The sequence below is a fragment of the Medicago truncatula genome, chromosome 7, assembly GCF_003473485.1.
Source record: "Medicago truncatula cultivar Jemalong A17 chromosome 7, MtrunA17r5.0-ANR, whole genome shotgun sequence".
Classification (NCBI taxonomy): Eukaryota; Viridiplantae; Streptophyta; class Magnoliopsida; order Fabales; family Fabaceae; genus Medicago; species Medicago truncatula.
Window position 1 is genome coordinate 46,373,440 of NC_053048.1, and position 20,627 is coordinate 46,394,066.

The 20,627-nt window shown below is 33.9% G+C and overlaps 1 protein-coding gene across 4 annotated transcripts; it reads right to left on the reverse strand.

The window, feature by feature from the left end:
- Window positions 1-2,864: 2,864 nt before the first annotated feature.
- On the reverse strand, window positions 2,865-20,627 carry LOC11444776 (pleiotropic drug resistance protein 1). 4 transcript variants are annotated; one of them, XM_039828218.1, is made up of 24 exons: window positions 10,818-11,375; window positions 10,593-10,713; window positions 10,378-10,466; window positions 10,207-10,291; window positions 9,947-10,106; window positions 9,533-9,609; window positions 9,373-9,426; window positions 9,181-9,271; window positions 8,793-9,094; window positions 8,407-8,688; window positions 7,428-7,744; window positions 6,955-7,115; window positions 6,761-6,864; window positions 6,495-6,651; window positions 6,312-6,416; window positions 6,033-6,202; window positions 5,435-5,767; window positions 5,058-5,348; window positions 4,883-4,966; window positions 4,632-4,765; window positions 4,334-4,561; window positions 4,069-4,240; window positions 3,573-3,827; window positions 2,865-3,372 (listed from the first exon to the last, which is right to left on the reverse strand). In XM_039828218.1, the coding sequence occupies exons 1-24, from the start codon at window positions 11,129-11,131 to the stop codon at window positions 3,106-3,108; spliced, it is 4,353 nt and encodes a 1,450-aa protein (XP_039684152.1). In that variant the 5' UTR covers window positions 11,132-11,375; the 3' UTR covers window positions 2,865-3,105. The 4 variants fall into 4 exon arrangements, with proteins under 4 accessions (XP_039684152.1, XP_039684151.1, XP_003625399.2 ...); XM_039828217.1 differs by lacking the exons at window positions 4,069-4,240; window positions 4,334-4,561; window positions 4,632-4,765; ... (17 more) ...; window positions 10,593-10,713; window positions 10,818-11,375 and adding exons at window positions 13,386-13,557; window positions 13,649-13,876; window positions 14,092-14,225; ... (17 more) ...; window positions 19,818-19,938; window positions 20,041-20,627 and having other exon boundaries at window positions 2,922-3,372; XM_003625351.4 differs by lacking the exons at window positions 2,865-3,372; window positions 3,573-3,827; window positions 4,069-4,240; ... (19 more) ...; window positions 10,593-10,713; window positions 10,818-11,375 and adding exons at window positions 12,233-12,734; window positions 12,871-13,125; window positions 13,386-13,557; ... (19 more) ...; window positions 19,818-19,938; window positions 20,041-20,615.

Sequence of the window (20,627 nt, forward strand, 5' to 3'; positions counted from 1 at the left end):
TCATTACAAACAAATTATAAGTATTTATATTCAACTGGGCCGTTTCTTTATTTATTTTTTATTTTTTTTACAAAAATAAACGATATTAATTCATTCAAATTGATAGAGTACACCGATACAATACAAATTCAAATTCGCTAAAAACAAAAAGGATAAATGTGTGAACAAACTCACATCATTCATGTTAATAGCATAAAACGGCAAAGTATATATGCATACAAATATGATTGAAATGACTATATTCATGTCCCCAGAATACTCATGTTTCCGGATCTGCAATGTTGACGACTCCAAAGTCATTATCATTGATCGGATCTGCACTTGCTCAAAGCTAATCTTTCAACTTGAATCAAATAAACACCGCACTAAGGCGGGAAATAAAAAACACACCGCACAAAGATGGGAAATCAAAACTAACAGAGTCGTTCAAAGACGACGAAATCACGAAAACAAACAAAAGAAAACAGAAAATATGTGAAATCACTTATTCAATTAAGATAGAAGGAAAAACAATTCAGAGAGATGATTTTTGGGTCAAAATTGACCCTAAATCACCCTCTAAAAAGAAGAAAAAGAAGAAAGAGGTGACCGAGAGTTTGAGAAGGAGAGAAGAGAGAGGAAGAGAGAGGTTTTCTTAAAGACAGACTTTTATATTCAAGACTATCTCGAAATGAGTGTACTAAATTTTTATTTAATGCAATAAAAGTTGTCTCAAAAGAAAGACATGACCCTAATGATATTTGTACAACCCTTTTGAGACAACATTGTTATTCTCTTTTTCATTGGTCAAAAACAATAGAGATAGAAAAATGAAGAGAGAGAATAAAAATATGATATGAATATGAGAGAGAAAATTGTATAAAAGTTGTATCAAAATGGTTATACAAATATCATTTATCCATAGCTAATTTTATTAAACGTTTCATTGCACTCTAATTTTTTCTTTTAAAAAAATATTAATGTGTTTTTTATTGTCATAGATGAAAAAGTGAAATATATGTTTCCAGAATAATGTATATAATATTGATTAGAGGGTACACCAAACAAATAATATTATTAAATTTACATTAAAAAGTAGTAAGGACATTTATTTTAAAACAATTTTTTTTTAGAATGACACTCATATCCTTTAAATTTACAAAATATCAAATTGATCACTCAAATTGTCTAGCATCAAATCTAAATGCTCTATTTAGAGGATCCACACCACCTCCGGTAAAAGTTCTATTTCCATATAATGAATTAGAGAGTCGAGGAACGTCAACAAGACTTTATGTATTTCATTTCAACTTTTATTAGAGGTGCTCTATGACCTCTAAAAGAAGCTTTTTGATTGACGTTGAAAAATTTAGTGAACAATTTGATATTTCTTAAATTTAGAGTCTCAAATTTGCATATACTTACAATTTCAAGAAATAAAATGGTTGTTTATTTTTTTTGTTTTAGAGAGTTGATAACCAAACTTACCCACATCAAATGTGGAGAAAAGAAATATTGCAATTTGAATGCACACGAGCACAACAAATTTGTCTGTTTGGCTTTCTTTTTACCGTATGAGCTATTTAGTGGTATCTTCAATAACGTTTGATAATCTTTGAAGTGTCGGGTTAATGTGACCTCTTAAAACATAAACACAATGATTAAAAATAGTGATTTCTTGTCATAAAACTAACATTTTATGGGTCTTAGACCAAGTTTGATAAAAAGACTCCTTTTATAATACATCATAAATATTTTTTTGTGTGACTAGTTTTCATGTTCCTCATTGTTCTCTCAAAAATATTTTTTTTCTTCTAATCACACGTTGCTTTGTTGGAAAGATGGGTTCAACATTCATTTCAAGTACAACACTTTTTGCTAGATCATATTTTTGTAAAACCTACCTTTTGATAGTTTTCAAAATATGATAGCATAGATTCTAATTGTTTTATGGTAGCGTCAATGCACATAGACATAGATTGCAACTTTTTGCTAACCATATTAATATATTAATCAAACTCTCCACACCACTCTTTGTATTTACATCATTATCACAACATTCATATAATTCTAACAAAGCCGATCTTATTTGGGGACAATGAAATCTAATAACTTTAACACTCTTAATTCGACTTTCCCAATCTTATTTTCTTCTGCATTTTAGGTTTTACTTCTCATTTTTTGAAGTTTGGCTAATGAAATGCTGGGGTGTGAAAAGCGAATTCTGCTAAGTTGTAAAAAAAAGGGTGAAGGGCTAATGGACTTAAGTCTGATAAATATTTGGGCCCTCTTTATGATATTTGCTATATCCACCCACTATTATTAACCATGTATCACTTTATACACCCGTCTACAAAATAAAAAGGGTTAATTAAGTTTTTAGTCCCTATAAATGTTCACAGTTTTGTTTTTAGTCCCTACAAAATAAAATCACACTTTTTAGTCCCTGTGACATTTTCCTTAAGCATTTTAGGGACTAAAACTGCTGATGGAAAAAATTTATAGGGACTAAAAATGCTTATGAAAAATTTTATAAGGACTAAAAATGTTGATGAAAAATTTTATAGGGATTAAAAAGTGTGATTTTATTTTGTAGGGACTAAAAACAAAATTCTAAATATTTATAGGGACTAAAAACTTAATTAACCCAAATAAAAATTGGGTCCCTACGAGCATGGGCCCTAGACTGTCGCACCCGCGGCCTATCCCTAGGGCCGGCCCTGTTTCTTGTTCAAAATACATTTGCGTGTGAGTTTCTCCGTTAATTAAGCTCTTTGATACCCATAAATACATTGATTTCAAACCTTGGTGGTAAAAATAATTTTCATAAAATAGTAGAAACCACCTCAAAATCACTCACTTTTTTTAATAGTTTAGAGGCGAAATGCATACCCACTGTGTTGAGACGTGGAGAATTGCAGGTCCGAACCTGCATCCCAACATATCAAATATTCATGCAACATTTTACCATTTGAGTTGTACTTACATGACATCGGACCTGCATCCTAACATATATATGAAATATATCAAATGTCACTTAGACCATCTAATCTCTATCCATGATACAATATGTAAATTTCTTCTTTAGATGGAATTCCTATACAAAAAAGTTAAAATTGAATGTTCTTATCGCCTTTGGAAATTGAACATCTTGATTGATAAGGCAAAGACCAAAGCAAAAACTATTGGAAATGCAACATTGACAAGAGCAACCACTCCTAGAAAATCATGCTTGAAACCAAAGTAATTTCTCAGAAAATCTTCCACTGTTTGTCTTCCATCACTGGTTTCAATGTTTTGTTTTACATCTCCATATTGTGAAGTCACCAATCCGTATAAACTCCATGCCACTGGATTTGCCCAACTGTACCACCTCCACCACACTGGAATTCTCTGTTAACAAAGGCTTGAATTATTTTTAGAAAGAAGTTGGAAAAGGAGAAACTATTGTGAAATAAAGTGCCATATTATTTTACAACCGTCTTTGACAGTCTCTTGAGGTTACAAAGGTACGTTTACCAATGAGCTGATACCTCGTGGTCAAAAAACATGAAATTAAAAAGCACCAAGAATTTAAGGAAGTCAAAACTTACTGGTCTTGGGACTATGAATCCTGAGAAGAGATTCCATATTGAGTAGAATGCAGAGGAAACTATAATGGAAATGTGATTGTTTGGAGTCATGGCCACTGACATCATACCATAGAAGGTAAAGTAGAGGAAGGTGAAGTACATGAAGAATAGGCACCACAAAAATTTAACCAAAGTCCACTCAAAACCAATCATAGCATAAACTATAAATCCATAGACCACAGACTGTACAAAAACATGTGGAAGCTCAATTACAACCTGCAATGCAATAGATGTAGATAAGAAAAAAAGAACACAGATGAACTCTTCCTAATAACCTTCCAAATTACTAAATGAATAAATTATTAAATTTTCTTTATGTTCTTTAAGATAGTAAAGACATATCAGAACCTATTTTTTCTTAAGTTGGTTTGTGGAGCGGATTTAGAATATTAATTGATTTAGGAGAACATTGCAGCAGTCAAACGAAAGAGGAGATTTTGAAATAAGAGATTCTTGCCTGAGCAAAAGCATACGGCAAAGCTGAATACATTCCAGCCGCTCTTTCTCTATAAAAGACTGTTCTTTCAACAGAAACCACTGGCTGCACTGCATTACCATTCTTGATTCCAATTAGGAGAACAGCAGAATACATTGACCCCATGGCATTAAAAAGATCTTGTACTTTTTCACTAGAATATTTGGATATCAAATATAATTGTTAGATAAAAAAAAAAGTTATACTGACACGAGTAAACATTTCTAGTTTTTCAATTTGATCTTACATTTTGGAGCCAAGGTTCCAAAACATGGTTCCAAGCATAACAGCTACCGCGGTCGAGTACATAAATCTTATGGCAGTGTATACAGGATTGCGCCAGTAGGACCAATGTTGTTTCCACAAACAAGCCATACATTGTGTCCAAAAGGATCTCGAGTACTGTGAAGTAAAATAAAGATCTTTCGAACAAGGTGCTGGAGTACTCAATTCTTTGATAAGTGCTTTGTTTCTCCTGAAACAGTTGTAGTAGATTATTTTCCATTTCTATAGTTTGATTAGATTGTGCATACCAGTGAAAATACCTGTATAACTCTGAATTTTTGTACACCTCTGCAAAATCAATCCCCAATTCCCTTTCTTTAGATGAAGTGGTGACTTCCAACATCCATGTTGCTGGATTATAACCGTATTTAATCTTGCTAACACCTTTTATTCCCTTCAAGACAAGTATGTACATTTTGTAATGTTCACAAGATGATAATAATTTAAAGCATAAAAATGAATTCAGTATTCCCTACTTTTCAATGGATATCTATATCTATATTCTACCTACCTCAAAGTAGCTGATTAAATTGGAAGAATTATGTCCAAGTGGCCCCACATATATCTCTTGCCCTCCTTGCTTAAGTAGGAAAAGCTGCATTTTGTTGTGACAAAAATATTAAAAATCAGCAATGGAAGAGAACAAACAAAATATCATTAATTTCTTGAACTTTTACTTCTATCACCTCATCAAAAGATTCAAATATATCAATGCTAGGTTGGTGAATGGTACAAACAACTGTTCTTCCAGTGTCTACTGTGTTCCTAACTGTTCTCATAACAATAGCTGCAGCCCTTGCATCAAGTCCAGAAGTTGGCTCATCCATGAATATTATAGAAGGATTAGCAACCAACTCAACTGCAATAGTCAGCCTTTTGCGCTGCTCCGTTGAGAGACTGCTAACACCAGGTAGTCCTACTAATGCGTTCCGCAGTGGTTTCAGTTCCACAAGTTCCATGACTTCTTCAATGAACATCTGCAAGCATAGGTCAGTTTCAAACTTAGCAGCATTGATAAAACAATGAAGTAGTTCGTAAAATCTGAAGTGATTAAAATACTAACCTTCCTGGTTTCAGCATTGATGTCTGGAGACAACCGGAGCCATGCTGAATAGAGCAAAGATTCATAGACAGTAACATAAGGAGAATGGATATCAGTTTGCTCACAGTATCCTGAAATTCTTGCAAAGGTATCTTGCTTCTTTGGATAGCCAGAAATTGTGATGTTCCCACCAATATATCCACCAGTTTTTCTACCAGAAAGCACATCCATCAGAGTTGTTTTGCCTGCACCCGTGACGCCCATCAGAGCAGTGAGAACACCTGGTCTGAAAGCTCCACTGAGACCTTTCAAAAGAACCAACATATTCTCAACAACACCTCGGGTTCTCATTTCCTGCAAGTTCAGTCCAAGGATTTAACAATCTTTAGTTCTTTACTTCACAATATGCTTTGAAAGTTCAAAATAATGTTTTGTCAGTGTAAATATGTTTTATACTATCAATCAATTATAACCGTTAGATCATTAGGAACGTGTAAGTTTATTATAACTTCTTCTATAGTCACACATATGATTGAAAGAAGTTTGCTGACAGTGTAAAACTTTTAACACAGGCAATGTATCAAAATTAAACTCTTTATTTATTCGGTTTCTACATTACCTGTGGCATGTCTACAGAATATGAAACTTCATCAAAGGTGATTGAATGTGGTTCAAATGGAAGAACCATTCCTCTTTTCCTTCTATGGTTTGTCTCTACACCAACTGTTTCTTTCCTACCAGGTAAAGTACTAGGAGAGATGCTTCCGCTTCTGCTTTTGCCGTTTCTCACTGTGAAGTAGCTCCAATGTTATCCATAAGTTTTTATAAGAATTGAAATCAACAATTACTCATCAAGACATTACTAAATTTTCAGTAGTTATTTATGAGATGAAAGTACATCTATTTGAGTGTTGTGAAAAGCTATCCTTTATGAACTTCAATACATCAGCTCTTTTTCTGATTTGAGATTCCTCTGGTATAACAGTTTGATGCTTCCCAAGTGCTGCATAATCAATTTTGTAGTATTAATAAGTGAGTTTGTCTTAACTTTTTATTAAACATTTAAGGTGAAGAAACTTACGATTCAAGAAAGTGAGAGCAAGGATATATCCAAAGTTGAAGATTAATGTATATCCAATCAAAGCACCAACACCTATCCAGTACCAGTATGGCTCACTAAAGAATCCGTGAGATTTCAAAACTTCAACTCCTATCGGTTCCGTTGAGTTAGGGAGAACCTTTCATAAGACAACATATATTAAGACATCATCAGATTATTTATATGATAAGGAAGTCATTGCAAAATGAACATGCAAAATAGTAAAAAAAAAAAAAAAAAAAACTTACACGTTTCCATTTATTCCCAAGGAACTCATTATTTACCATGGCATTTTGTGCATACATCATAGGTGATATCCAAAATGCCCATATCCACCATTTTTTTATACTGTCTGCGAGCATAAAGCAAATAAAAGAGAGTAGAACGCTTAGGATAGAGAGACAAACACTGTGATTGTTTATTTGTTTTAGATTCATGATACCTTTTGATAGGACAAAACCACTCATTGCAAAAAGAATGGCAAGTGCAAATGATCCAAATGTTAGAGCCACTGTCATGTCCCTCCCAACAGCTGCAATGAATCTGAATAACGCAGAAGCCATCTGGTGTACTAGTACAAGAATAAGGTATTGCCTAAAAAATCTGCAGAAAGAATAACGCACATCATTAATGTTTATTAGGATAAGAATAGACAGTGAGATGAGGGAAAAATTCCAAAAATGTCACATAAGAGTTTACGGAAACAACTTATGACATGTCCATAAGCTGTTTTCAGCTTATTTTGACAAGCTCCCGAGGATAGCTTATATGAAAACAATTTGAATTTATTTTCACTTTTATTATCGAAATAGCTTATACAAAAGCAGTTATATGATAAGCACTTAATTAAGTTGTTTATCCAAACATGGCAATTTACAAGTTCACATAGGAATTTTATAAACAAATCACTCTTACCTTCCAATATATGGATCAAAACCAATGACATAGTAAGTGAGGAATACCCAAACAGCCACTTCCACAAAAGACAAGGGGATTTTTAGGATCCATTCAGGAAGAGCATATGCCCATGGAGGGAAGAAGAGGTATCCCCTTTGCTTGTAGAAAACAGGAAGTCTTGAAACTACCATGGAAATTTCAGCCATTCCATTGAACATGATCGTAACAACACCATAGAATATTGCACCTACATATATGCCTCCATGAGTCAATGAATCTCTGTGCATCTCTGTCCGGAAGAAGATGGTCATTGCAATCATTGCCATTACACATAGCTAAAAGGATAGGGAAACTATCAGTAATGGATTTGAATAATGCGCACATACATTGCATTAGATAATTTCCAAACACATTAGTCAAATTATTCAATTTTTTTTTTCCAAACAAAGTTTAAATACATGGTTAATTCGATTGTGCATTTTTTTATGCATTGGCTGATTTGACTCTTTAGGGGTGTATCTGCAGCTCTCTGCTTATCTTGGCAGGCTCTTGTCAGTTTTTTGTTCCTTTGTTGCTATAGGATAGCCTTAGGCTTCCTTTATTTCTTTTGTGTAAAAAGGTTCAGGCCTTAATCCTGGTTTGCAATTTATTGCATTCGCTTTGATAAAAAAAAAACATGGTTAATTAGTTCAGTAGATGGTTAATAGATTTCATATTAATTTGAACACAATGATATTTTGATACGACACTGTGCATTTATTCATTACATGGTTTATGAATTTCAAATACACGGTTAATCACAATCACCAGATGGTTAATGAGTTACAACAATTTGTTATATTCATTAACTATCTATTGAACGTAATTTACCATATACTTGAATTTCATTTTGAAATACATTAACCGTCTAATAAAGGATGAACAACGAAAATGGTGTATATGTCAAAATAACATTTTTCTATGATATAAAATGAAAATGTCCAAATTCCAAACCTACTTGGAAAATCTTGAAGATATAGACAAATGAGTTGCGCTTCATAAGTAAATATTCTCTTGATAAACAAGCTTTAAAAAGTTCCCATTTTCCAACTCCATATTTCTTGGTTGTCAAGGCAGCTGGGTGGCTCTTAGACTTGTCAAATTCAGTACCAAGTTCATCGCCAAGTCTTCTGCCAACATGAAAGGATTGAAATGCCTCAGAAAACTCTTCAGCTGTGATAAATCTATATGGTTGATCCTTGTGTTCCCAGTACTGCTCTTGGTCTTTCCTTGATGTCACCTATAACATAACAATTTTCACCGCAAAAATCAAATTCTCATTACACAGTATAAATTATAAAAGCTTCTTTTTCAAAAAATGAGAGAAGACACAATGACACTCACTTCTTGCAAAAAATCTGCCACTCCTTTCCTATCAGGACATTTAAAACCGATTGATTCGAAAAATTCAAGCACGTGCTCACGGGGACCTTGGTATATAATGTGACTATCAGAGAGTAGAATAATTTCATCAAAAAGATTGAATGTCTCTGGTGGTGGCTGAAGGAGTGAGATGACAGCCGTTCCTTTGAGAATGTGTACATACTGCTTTATTGAATTCACAATTTGAAAAGTTGTTGAGCTATCCAAACCAGTAGATATTTCATCCATGAATAGAGCTTTAGTCGGTCCAACTAACATCTCCCCTACACTTATAGATTCATAATATCAATTTATTGAGATGATTAATCACGATCCGCGTTAATATTGAAATTGGTTTTGTTTTTTTTACCTGTTGTAACGCGTTTCTTTTGTCCACCAGAGATACCTCGTAACATTGCATTTCCTACAACAGTATCAGCACATATCTCTAGTCCCAAAATCTGAAAATGTATAACAAAGAAACAAAGGAATTTCAAACATAGTATTACAATGTAGTTATTATGGTGACTAAAGATGGTTTTGAAAGTAAAAATTATTTTACCCTTAGTACATAATCTGTTATCAAATTTGCTTTCTGGCCTTCAGTTGCTATAGCCTGACCATCATGAATCAAAAGGGAAACCACATTATTATCAGTCATTTTTATTTGTATTGGAAAAGGAATAGATGATCCACAAAGTACAAAAGAGCCCCTTTATTACCTTCATGTACACATCAATGTCTGGATCAGGCATGATATTTGCATGTTTTTCTCTTCTGGACAGCTCTGCTAACAAGTCTGCAGAATGACAACAATATTACACATGGTCAAAACTTTATAATTAAGGATCTCTTTGGGTTGACTTATTTGAGTTTATCTACTAGCATAAGCACTTGCGAGACAGTTTTAGAGAGCTTATGGAAATAACTTATGACATGTCTGTCAGTTTTAACAAACTTATTTTCATAAGCTCTCCAGGATAACTTATGGAAACAACTTATATCTTATACATAAACACTTGTGCGAAAAGCGTTTATGCTGCGCTTAATTAAGCTATCTATCTAAACAAGTCTTTAACACTTGATCTTGTGTTTTCAATACTGAATATAAGCAAAAAGCAATCTTGTAAACTAACCATAACGCGGCCCAACTCCTTGGACCCTTGCCGAGAAGGCCAAGGTTTCTCTAACAGTCATTTCTCCAATGTGAAGGTCATTTTGATCCACATAAGCGGCAGTTCTTTGGGGGACAAACTCACCCATCTCATGACCATTATAAGTCACCTTTCCAGAAACCTGATCATGAAGCCACACCATCTTACCAATTTCTAGAGATTGAAGATTGAAAATATAGATAATATATGATGTGTGTGTGGCATCCTTTTAATGTTCTAACCTTCAATTTTGGATCGAGTTTTCCAGCCAAGGCCAACAGAATTGTGGTTTTTCCAGAACTTGGAGGACCCAAAAGCAATGTTATTCTGAAAAGATCCAAATTGAAACATGTTATACTGATTAAAAATGTCCAAAGAGAAATCAATGAATAGAACATTATTTGTAATGGTACCTTGAAGGCTTTATTATTCCACTAACCTCCCTGAGAATATTTAGATGTTGTTTTCTACTTGGAAGCACATGAAGAGAGTTCAATAGGCCCTTTCAAATGAAAATGTCAAAGTAAGAAACCAAAATGTTTAGTTAGAATCGCTTCAATAAAAAATAACATAGAAATTTGCAGTTTATAAAAAAAAAATTTAAAATTTATAAAAGTTGGTACTTTACCAGTACTATATTAACCATGAAGTTAGTGAAGGTAGGCAAAGACCTGCTTCCTACATTAGCTTCTGCTTCGATATTCAGGTGCTCGAATCGAACCTCTATCGTAGGAAGATCAATTCCAACTCTGATATCATCCCAAGAAAGAAGAAAATGATGACAAGAAAATAAATCAATGTATTTCAAAAGCATTCTTTTTTTAAATCAAAAGAGGGAAAATTGAATTCGAACCTGTCGATTCGATCCTTGAGTTTGAGCAAAAACTTCTCATTGTCCTCTTCAGCAAGTCTAACAAGTCTTTCAAGTAAATCTTTTCTTTCTTGCAACCCAAGCTTCTCAACATCGATCTCAGTGGCTTCCCCTTGCAGCAAAGAGAGCAAACCTTTCCTTAAACGTGCAAAAGTAGGAAGTTTCTGAATGGCAGCCCATTTAAGAGCTTCTTCATCATCTTCTTGGCGAAAAGAATTAGAAAAAATCTCAGCAGCATCACTGTTCCTCCATATTGATGAACTACTAATCCTGAAACTAGCTTCACCCTCCATCATCCAAAAATACTAAGAATAGACAATGTGAAACAAAAATACTAAGAACCCTTTTCCTTTCTCTTTGGAATTTGGATGAATGTGATGTTTGTATATTTAGAGAGAGGAAGTAACATGGGAGATTTTCATATGTTCATATTCCATATAGTTTGAGGCACGAAACATGCAAGCTATATTACATTGTACAGTTTATTATTATTTTCCTTTTTACTTCTTTTAGGGTAAAGCAGCCTCAAATAATAGTGAATCATCATCATCATATCATAGTACTATAATAAAATAGTTTCAGTTTTTGGATAAATAAAATAAATAGCCTAACTCATGGGACAAAAGTATCTTTCAGTGTGGCTGAGATTTCAATATCTTGTTGTTGGAAAACAATATCGTACCAAAGAAACAGGAAAAACAAATAAAGATTTTGTTTGTGGCAGGATAGAAACTTTAACGGTATTTCCTCAAAACAGAAAAGTTTTAACAATGTTGATTTTCCTTCTGATCGGTTCCAACTATATTTATTGGAAAAAAGCTTGTTGTAAAAGGCAAAAACTCAACATGGTGATTTGTGTATATCTCGTCTCTAACATTCTGCAAAAGATATTTTTTGAGTATTACTACACTATTACACCATTCACATAAATAAATAATTTCTACCAAAAAATAATATTATTTTTATTAAACCAAATAATATTATTCTTAACCAACAATGAATTGCTGGGTTTTTTTTTGTAAAAAGAATTGCTGGTTTTTGAACTCTTTAAGCAAATGGTGAGACGTCTTGTCCCGATAAAGATTAGTCATCATTAAACGATGATGAAAACTAGGTATTTATAAATTGATAACAATTTTTTTTTGGCAAAAAAGACACTATTGATGATTATGTACATAGCAATGATCTTGATAATAAATAAGTTACTTGATTAAGAATAAGTTAGCAAACGAAATTTTAAATATTTGATGAAATTAGCGGTTTTGTAAAAATAATTGGGGAAGGGAAACTATTTTATTTTATTTTTATAAAAGAAAGGAAATTAATTTTTTTTTTGGACAAAAATAAACGATATTCAAACAATACAAATTCAAAGTCGCTAAAAAAAAGGATGAATCTGCGAACAAACTCACAATATCCATGTTAATAACATAAAATCGCACAGTACCTATACCTAAAAATTTGACTATATTCATGTAATCATGTCTTCAGATTTACATAGGGAGTATAATTGACTACCCGAACATATCTAACTAAAGTTCTGGAAAATACAATATGTATATAAAATAAAGGATGTGGGATATTTTATTCTTTAGATGGAATTCCTATACAAAAATGTAAAATTGAATGTTCTTAACGCCTTTGGAAATTAAACATCTTGATTGCTATGGCAAACACCAAAGCAAATGCTATTGGAAATGCAACATTGACAAGAGCAACCATTCCTAGAAAATCATGCTTGAAACCAAAGTAATTTCTCAGAAAATCTTTCACTGTTTGGCTTCTATCACTGGTTTCAATGTTTTGTTTTAAATCTCCATATTGTGAAGCCACCAATCCATACAAACTCCAAGCCACTGGATTGGCCCAACTGTACCACCTCCACCACACTGGAATTCTCTGTTAGCCAAAGCCAGCAAGAAAAACAATGTACTATAAATTAGCTATATGCTACTATAAAGTGACACTATATATTATCATTTTACAAAAACATGAAATTAAAATGCCCTAAGAATTTAAGGAAGTTCAAACTTACAGGTCTTGGAACTATGAATCCTGAGAAGAGATTCCATACTGAATAGAAAGCAGAGGAAACTATAGTTGAAATGTGGTTGTTTGGGGTCATGGCCACTGCCATCATACCATAGAAGGTAAAATAGAGGAAGGTGAAATACATGAAGAACAGGTACCACAAAACTTTAACCACAGACCACTCAAAACCAATCATAGCATAAACTATAAATCCATAGACCACAGATTGTACAAAAACATGTGGAAGCTCAATTACAACCTGCAATGCAAGAGAAGATGTATATTAAGAAAGAAAAAAAAAACACAGATGAATTACTTACACAGATGAATTCCTCATTAAATAAATTTTTAACTTTTGTTAATGCTCTTTAAGATATTAAACGCATCTAAGATGGTATCAGAACCTATCTTTTATAAGTGAATTAGATGTTCTTCATTTTTGTTTGGGATATTGATTTATTTAGCAGGATATTGCAGCAGTCAAACAAAAGACATGATTCTAAAATAAGGTATACTTGCCTGAGCAAAAGCATATGGAAAAGCTGAATACATTCCGGCTGCTCTTTCTCGATAAAAGACCGTTCTTTCAACAGCTACCACTGGCTGCACAGCATTACTATTCTTGATGCCAATTAGGAGAACGGCTGAATACATGGACCCCATGGCATTAAAAAGATCTTGTTCCTTTTCACTGCAACAATTTGATATGCAATTTTATTGTTGGTTAAAATAAGTTATACAAATACAAGAGTAAACATTTCTAGTTTTCCAATTTATCTTACATATTGGAGCCAAGGTTCCAAAACATGGTTCCAAGCAAAACAGCTACGGAGGTTGAGTACAGAAATCTTATGGCAGTGTATACAGGATTGCGCCAGTAAGACCAATGTTGTTTCCATAAACAAGCCATACATTGTGTCCAAAAGGATCTCGAGTACTGTGAAGTAAAATAAAGATCTTTCGAACCAGAAGCTGGAGTACTCAATTCTTCGATAAGTGTTTTGTTTCTCCTGAAACAAAATGTTTCAAGTACATTTTATATCAACATACACTCTAATATACTTCATACCATAAGTTTTCTAGGATGGCCTATGAAAACTACTTATAGTTTATATATGAATATGGTTTGAATGAAATACCTCATGTACTTTTCTCTAGTCGGTGCTTTCTAGTTGATTATTTTCGATTTCTATAGTTTGATTAGATTATATATAAGTGAAAATACCTGTATAAATCTGAATTTTTGTACACCTCTGCAAAATCAATCCCCAAATCTACTTCTTTAGATGAATTTGTGATTTCCAACATCCATGTTGCTGGATTATAACCCTCTTTGATCTTGTTAACACCATGGATTCCCTTCAACATAAAAGTATGGACGTATTGAGCTATTAACAAAAAGATAATGATTTGAACCATAAAAATGAATTCAGAATTCCGTACTTTTCACTGGATATCTATATCTATATTCTACCTACCTCAAAGTAGCTGATTAAATTGGAAGAATTATGTCCAAGTGACCCCACATATATCTCTTTCCCTCCTTGCTTTAGTAACAAAAGCTGCGGTTCGTTGTGACATAAATATTAGAAGCTTTGCAATAGAAGAAAAAAAACAAAAAATTCTTATTTTCTTGAATTCTTCCTTTTTTATCACCTCATCAAAAGATTCAAATATATCAATGCTAGGCTGGTGGATGGTACAAACAACTGTTCTTCCGGTGTCTACTGTGTTCCTAACTGTTCTCATAACAATAGCTGCAGCTCTTGCATCAAGTCCAGAAGTTGGCTCATCCATGAATATTATAGAAGGATTAGCAACCAACTCAACTGCAATAGTCAGCCTTTTGCGCTGCTCCGTTGAGAGACCGCTAACACCAGGTAGTCCTACTATTGCGTTTTGCAGTGGTTTCAGTTCCACAAGTTCCATTACTTCCTCAATGAACATCTACAAGCATAAGTCATTTTCAAACTTTAACATAATAATTCCAATGAATGGTAAAATCTCAAGTGATTAAAATACTAACCTTTCTGGTTTCAGCATTGATGTCAGGGGACAATCGGAGCCATGCTGAATAGAGCAAAGATTCATAGACAGTAACATGAGGAGAATGGATATCAGTTTGCTCACAGTATCCTGAAATTCTTGCAAAGGTATCTTGCTTCTTTGGATAGCCAGATATTGTGATGTTCCCACCAATATATCCACCAGTTTTTCTACCAGAAAGTACATCCATCAGAGTTGTTTTGCCTGCACCAGTCACACCCATCAGAGCAGTGAGAACACCAGGTCTGAAAGCTCCACTTACACCCTTCAAAAGAACCAACTTATCCTCAACAACACCTCGGTTTCGCATTTCCTGCGAGTTCAGTTCAAGTATTTAATATTCATTTCTTCAAAATAATACTTTTGAAAGTTCATTATGATATTTTGCCAATTTATTTTTGGATAATAACTGTCAGATCATTGACTGTGATTTGCTGACGGTGTATGAAAGTCAAAATCTTTACTTAATTGGTTTCTACATCACCTGTGGCATGTCTACAGAATATGTAACTTCATCAAAGGTGATTGAATGTGGTTCAAAAGGGAGAACCATTCCTCTTTTCCTACTATGATTTGTCTCTGCAGCAACTCTTTCTTGTCTATCGGATGAAGTACTAGGAGAGGTGCTTCCGCTTCTAATTTCTCCATTTCTCACTGTGAAGTAGATCCAATGTTACTTGACCGTAATGTATTTTGTGAATTAAAATACAACATTCAATCATGAGTTATTGAATTAAAGTACCTTTATTTGAGTGTTGTGAAAAACTATCCTTTATGAATTTCAATACATTAGTTCTTTTTCTGCCACCACCAATTTGCCCATCGCTTTGAGATTCATCTGGTATAACAGTTTGATGCTTCCCAAGTGCTGCATGATCAATTTTGTATTATATCAGTACATTGAACTGTAGGCTCATCTGCTTTATTACACATCTAAGGTGAAGATACTCACGATTCAAGAAAGTGAGGGCAAGGATATAGCCAAAGTTGAAAAGTAATGTATATCCAATCAAAGCACCAACACCTATCCAGTACCAGTATGACTCAGTGAAGTATCCGCGAGATTTCAAAACTTCAACTCCTATTGGATCCGTAGAGTTAGGAAGAACCTTCCATAAGAAAATATATATCAAGACATCAGATTATTTGGATTTCTCGATGAAGAAAAATCGAATTCAAACACTTGCCCTAGACTTTGGCGGTACATCAGGTTATTTATATGATAAGGAAGTCGTAGAAAATAAAAAATAAAAAATAGTAAAAAAACTTACATGTTTCCATTTATTCCCAAGGAACTCATTATTTACCATGGCGTTTTGTCCATACATCATGGGTGATATCCAAAATCCCCATATCCACCATTTTTTTATTCTGTCTGTGAGCATAAGCAAAGAAAAGAGAAGAGAAATCTTATAGGATAGAACATAATGAGACAAACAATGTGATTGTTTATTTGTTTTAGATTCATGATACCTTTTGATAGGACAAAACCACTCATAGCAAAAAGGATGGAAAGTGCAAATGATCCAAATGTTAGAGCCACTGTCATGTCCCTCCCAACTGCTGCAATGAATCTGAATAATGCAGAAGCCATCTGGTTTACTAGTACAAGAATAAGATATTGTCTGAAAAACCTGCGTTAGGAAGTATATAGAGAAATGAATATCATTCTTTGTTTAGTAGAATATGAGAATATACAATATTATGAGGGAAAAAAAGGTAAAGGACGAGGGCTTGTTTGGAATTGCTTATTTGAGCTTATATAACAGGAAAAACACCCGTGAGACTGTTTGGAAGTACTTATGAAAACAATTTCTGCATGCTCATAGACTGTTTTCAACTTATACCAATAAGCACTCAACGATAGCTTATATGAAAAAAAATGGTCTTTTATTTTGTCTTTAATTATAAAAATAGCTTATATATAAGCGTTTACATGATAAATGCTTAATTAAGTTGTTTATCCAAACGAAGACCCAATTCACAAGTACGTTTATGACTTGCAAAAAGTAAAAACATTTTACTCTTACCTTCCAATATATGGATCGAAACCAATGACATAGTAGGTAAGGAATACCCAAACAGCAACTTCCACAAAAGTTAAGGGGATTTTTAGGATCCATGCAGGAAGAGCATATGCCCATGGAGGGAAAAATAGGTATCCCCTTTGCTTGTAGAAAACAGGAAGTCTTGAAACTACCATGGAAATTTCCGCCATTCCATTGAACATGATCACAACAACGCCATAGAACAATGCACCTACATATATGCCTCCAAGAGTCACCGAATCTCTGTGCATCTCAGTCCGGAAGAAGATGGTCATTGCAATCATTGCCATTATACATATCTAAAAGGAGAGGGAAGTCATCAGTAATGGATTTTAATAATGTACATCAAAAAAGTCTCATTTTATTTTGGAATCGAGGCTAATGGTAGTTTATAAACACCTAGTGGGGTGCGCCTTTTAACGAAGGACAAAACTGTGATGGCTTAGACTGACACGAAAATTAAGGCTAACTCATCCTTACAAAACTGGCTTGTACAGTGATGAGTGCCTCCTCTTTATAAACTCTTCTCAAGAATCCTATCTATCCGATGTGGGACTAAATCCCACCGAGTGTTGGCCGCTAACACAAGGCCCAAAAATAGATAATACCTCAGAAAACTGTGAGGGCTTAGAAAAGAAGCACATAAGACTTGAGGTAGGAACATAATATTATAATGAAAATGTCAAAATTTTGTAAACCTACTTGGCAAATTTTGAAGATGTAGACGAATGAATTGCGCTTCATAAGTAAGTATTCTCGTGATAAACAAGCTTTAAACAATTCCCATTTTCCCACTCCATATTTCTTGGTTGTCAAGGCAGCTGGATGGCTCTTAGACTTGTCAAATTCAGTACCAAGTTCATCACCAAGTCTTCTGCCAACATGAAATGATTGAAATGCCTCAGAAAACTCTTCAGCTGTGACAAATCTATAAGGCTGGTCTTTGTGTTCCCAATACTGCTCTTGGTCTTTCCTTGATGTCACCTATAAAAACATAATAATTTTCATATAAAATAGTAAATTGTTATGACATAGAATAAAGTATAAACCTTCTCTTGACTAAAATGATAAAAGACACAATGACACTCACTTCTTGCAAAAAATCTGCCACTCCTTTCCTATCAGGACATTTAAAACCAATTGATTCGAAAAATTCAAGCACGTGCTCACGGGGACCTTGGTATATAATGTGACTATCAGAGAGTAGAATAATGTCGTCAAAAAGATTGTAAGTCTCTGGTGGTGGCTGAAGGAGCGAGATGACCGCAGTTCCTTTGAGAATGTGGACAAATTGCTTCATTGAATTCACAATCTGAAAAGTTGTCGAGCTATCCAAACCAGTAGATATTTCATCCATGAATAGAGCTTTCGCCGGTCCAACCAACATCTCCCCTGCATTGATAGATTCATAATAATCAATTCATTGAGATGATTCATAACTATCCACGTTAAGACTTAAATTGGATTTTTATTTTACCAGTTGTAACGCGTTTCTTTTGTCCACCAGAGATACCTCGTAACATTGCATTTCCTACAACAGTATCAGCACATATCTCTAGTCCCAAAATCTGCAAATGTATAACAAAGAAACAAGAGACTGTAAAATATATTATTACAATGTAGTCATGGTGACATGTTTTGAAAGTATAATTATTTTACCCTTAGGACATAATCTGTTATCAAATTTGCCTTCTGGCCTTCAGTTGCTATAGCCTGTGAGCATTATGAATCCAAAGGACAACCACTTTAGTATCATTCATTTTTTATTTTCATGGAAAAGAAATAGATGATCCACTAAGTATAAAATAACTCTATATTACCTTCATGTACACATCAATGTCTGGATCAGGCATGATATTTGCATGTTTTTCTCTTCTGGACAGCTCTGCTAACAAGTCTGCAGAATGACAACAATATTACACATGGTCAAAACTTTCTAATTTATGGCCTTTTTGGATTGACTTATTTGAGTTTTTCTACTTACATAATGACTTATAAAATTGTCTGAAAGAGGTTATGGAAACAACTTATGACATGTCCATAAGGTGTTGTCAGCTTATTTCCATAAGCTTTCCTAGAGAAGTTATGAAAATAGATTATAGCTTATATGAAAACAGTTTTACTTTAGTATATCTTTTGTTATAGAAATAGCTTATACTTAAATACTTATATGATAAGAAAAAATAAATTGTTTGGACTAACCATAACGAGGCCCAACTCCTTGGACCCTTGCTGAGAAAGCCAAGGTTTCTCTAACAGTCATTTCTCCAATGTGAAGATCATTTTGATCCACATAAGCAGCAGTTCTTTGAGGCACAAACTCATTCATCTCATGACCATTATAAGTTACCTTTCCAGAAAACTGATCATGAAGCCGCACTATATTAGGAATTTAGCTATAGATCGAAAGTTGGAAACTAGAGCTAAAATATGAGTACATAGATGATAGATAGTTAAAATGTGTGTATCTTCTTTTAATGTTCTAACCTTTAATTTTGGATCAAGTTTTCCGGCCAAGGCCAACAGGAGTGTGGTTTTTCCAGAACTCGGAGGGCCCAAAAGCAATGTCATTCTACAAAGAAGCAAATTGAAACATGTTATATTGGTTCAAGAGGACCTATAGTTCAATCAATGAATAGAATAGTATTTGTATTGATACCTTGAAGGCTTTAATATTCCACTAACATCCTTGAGAATATTTAGATGTTGTTTTCTACTTGGAAGTACATGAAGAGAATTCAACAGGCCCTGTACAATTAAAATGTTGAAGAAAAAAAACCATATTGTTTAGTTAGAATACCCTTCAATAAAATACCACATAGAAAGTTAGTACTATTTATCAGAGTTGATTATTTACCTCCACTATATTAACCATGAAGTTAGTGAAGGTAGGCAAAGACCTATTTCCTACATGAGCTTCTGCTTCGATATTCAAGCCCTCGAATCGAACCTCTATTGTAGGAAGATCAATTCCTACTCTGATATCATCCAAGGAAGAAGAAAACAATGATAAGAAAATTAATTAGTGCATTTCAAAAGCACTTCTTGTAAAAGCAAGGACAAAAAAATTGAATTTTAACCTGTCGATTCGATCCTTGAGTTTGAGCAAAAACTTTTCATTGTCTTCTTCAGCAAGTCTAACAAGTCTTTCAAGTAAATCTTTTCTTTCTTGCAACCCAAGGTTCTCAACATCGATCTCAGTGGCTTCCCCTTGAAGTGAAGTGAGCAAACCTTTCCTCAAACGTTCAAAAGTAGGAAGTTTCTGAATTGCAGCCCATTTAAGAGCTTCTTCATCATCTTCTTGGTGGAAAGAATTTGAAAAGATCTCAGCAGCATCACTGTTCCTCCATATTGATGAACTGCCAATCCTGAAACTACCTCCACCCTCCATCCCACCACAACAGATACAATTAGTCCGAGTTACTAACAACAAATTTGGAGAAAAGGGTATTCAAAAAATCACTGGCTACTTGCTAACTTAATTTCCTTATGGTGTTGTTTTGTGTTGTCAAAAGGACCATTTTCCTTTCTCTTTGGAGTTTGAATGAACGTGAAACAAAAATAAACAATGGTGATGTGTGTGTGTATGTATATATATTGAGAGAGAGAGAGAGAGAGAGAGTAACATGGATGCATTGGATTTTCAATGCCGTAAAAGTTGGAGGGA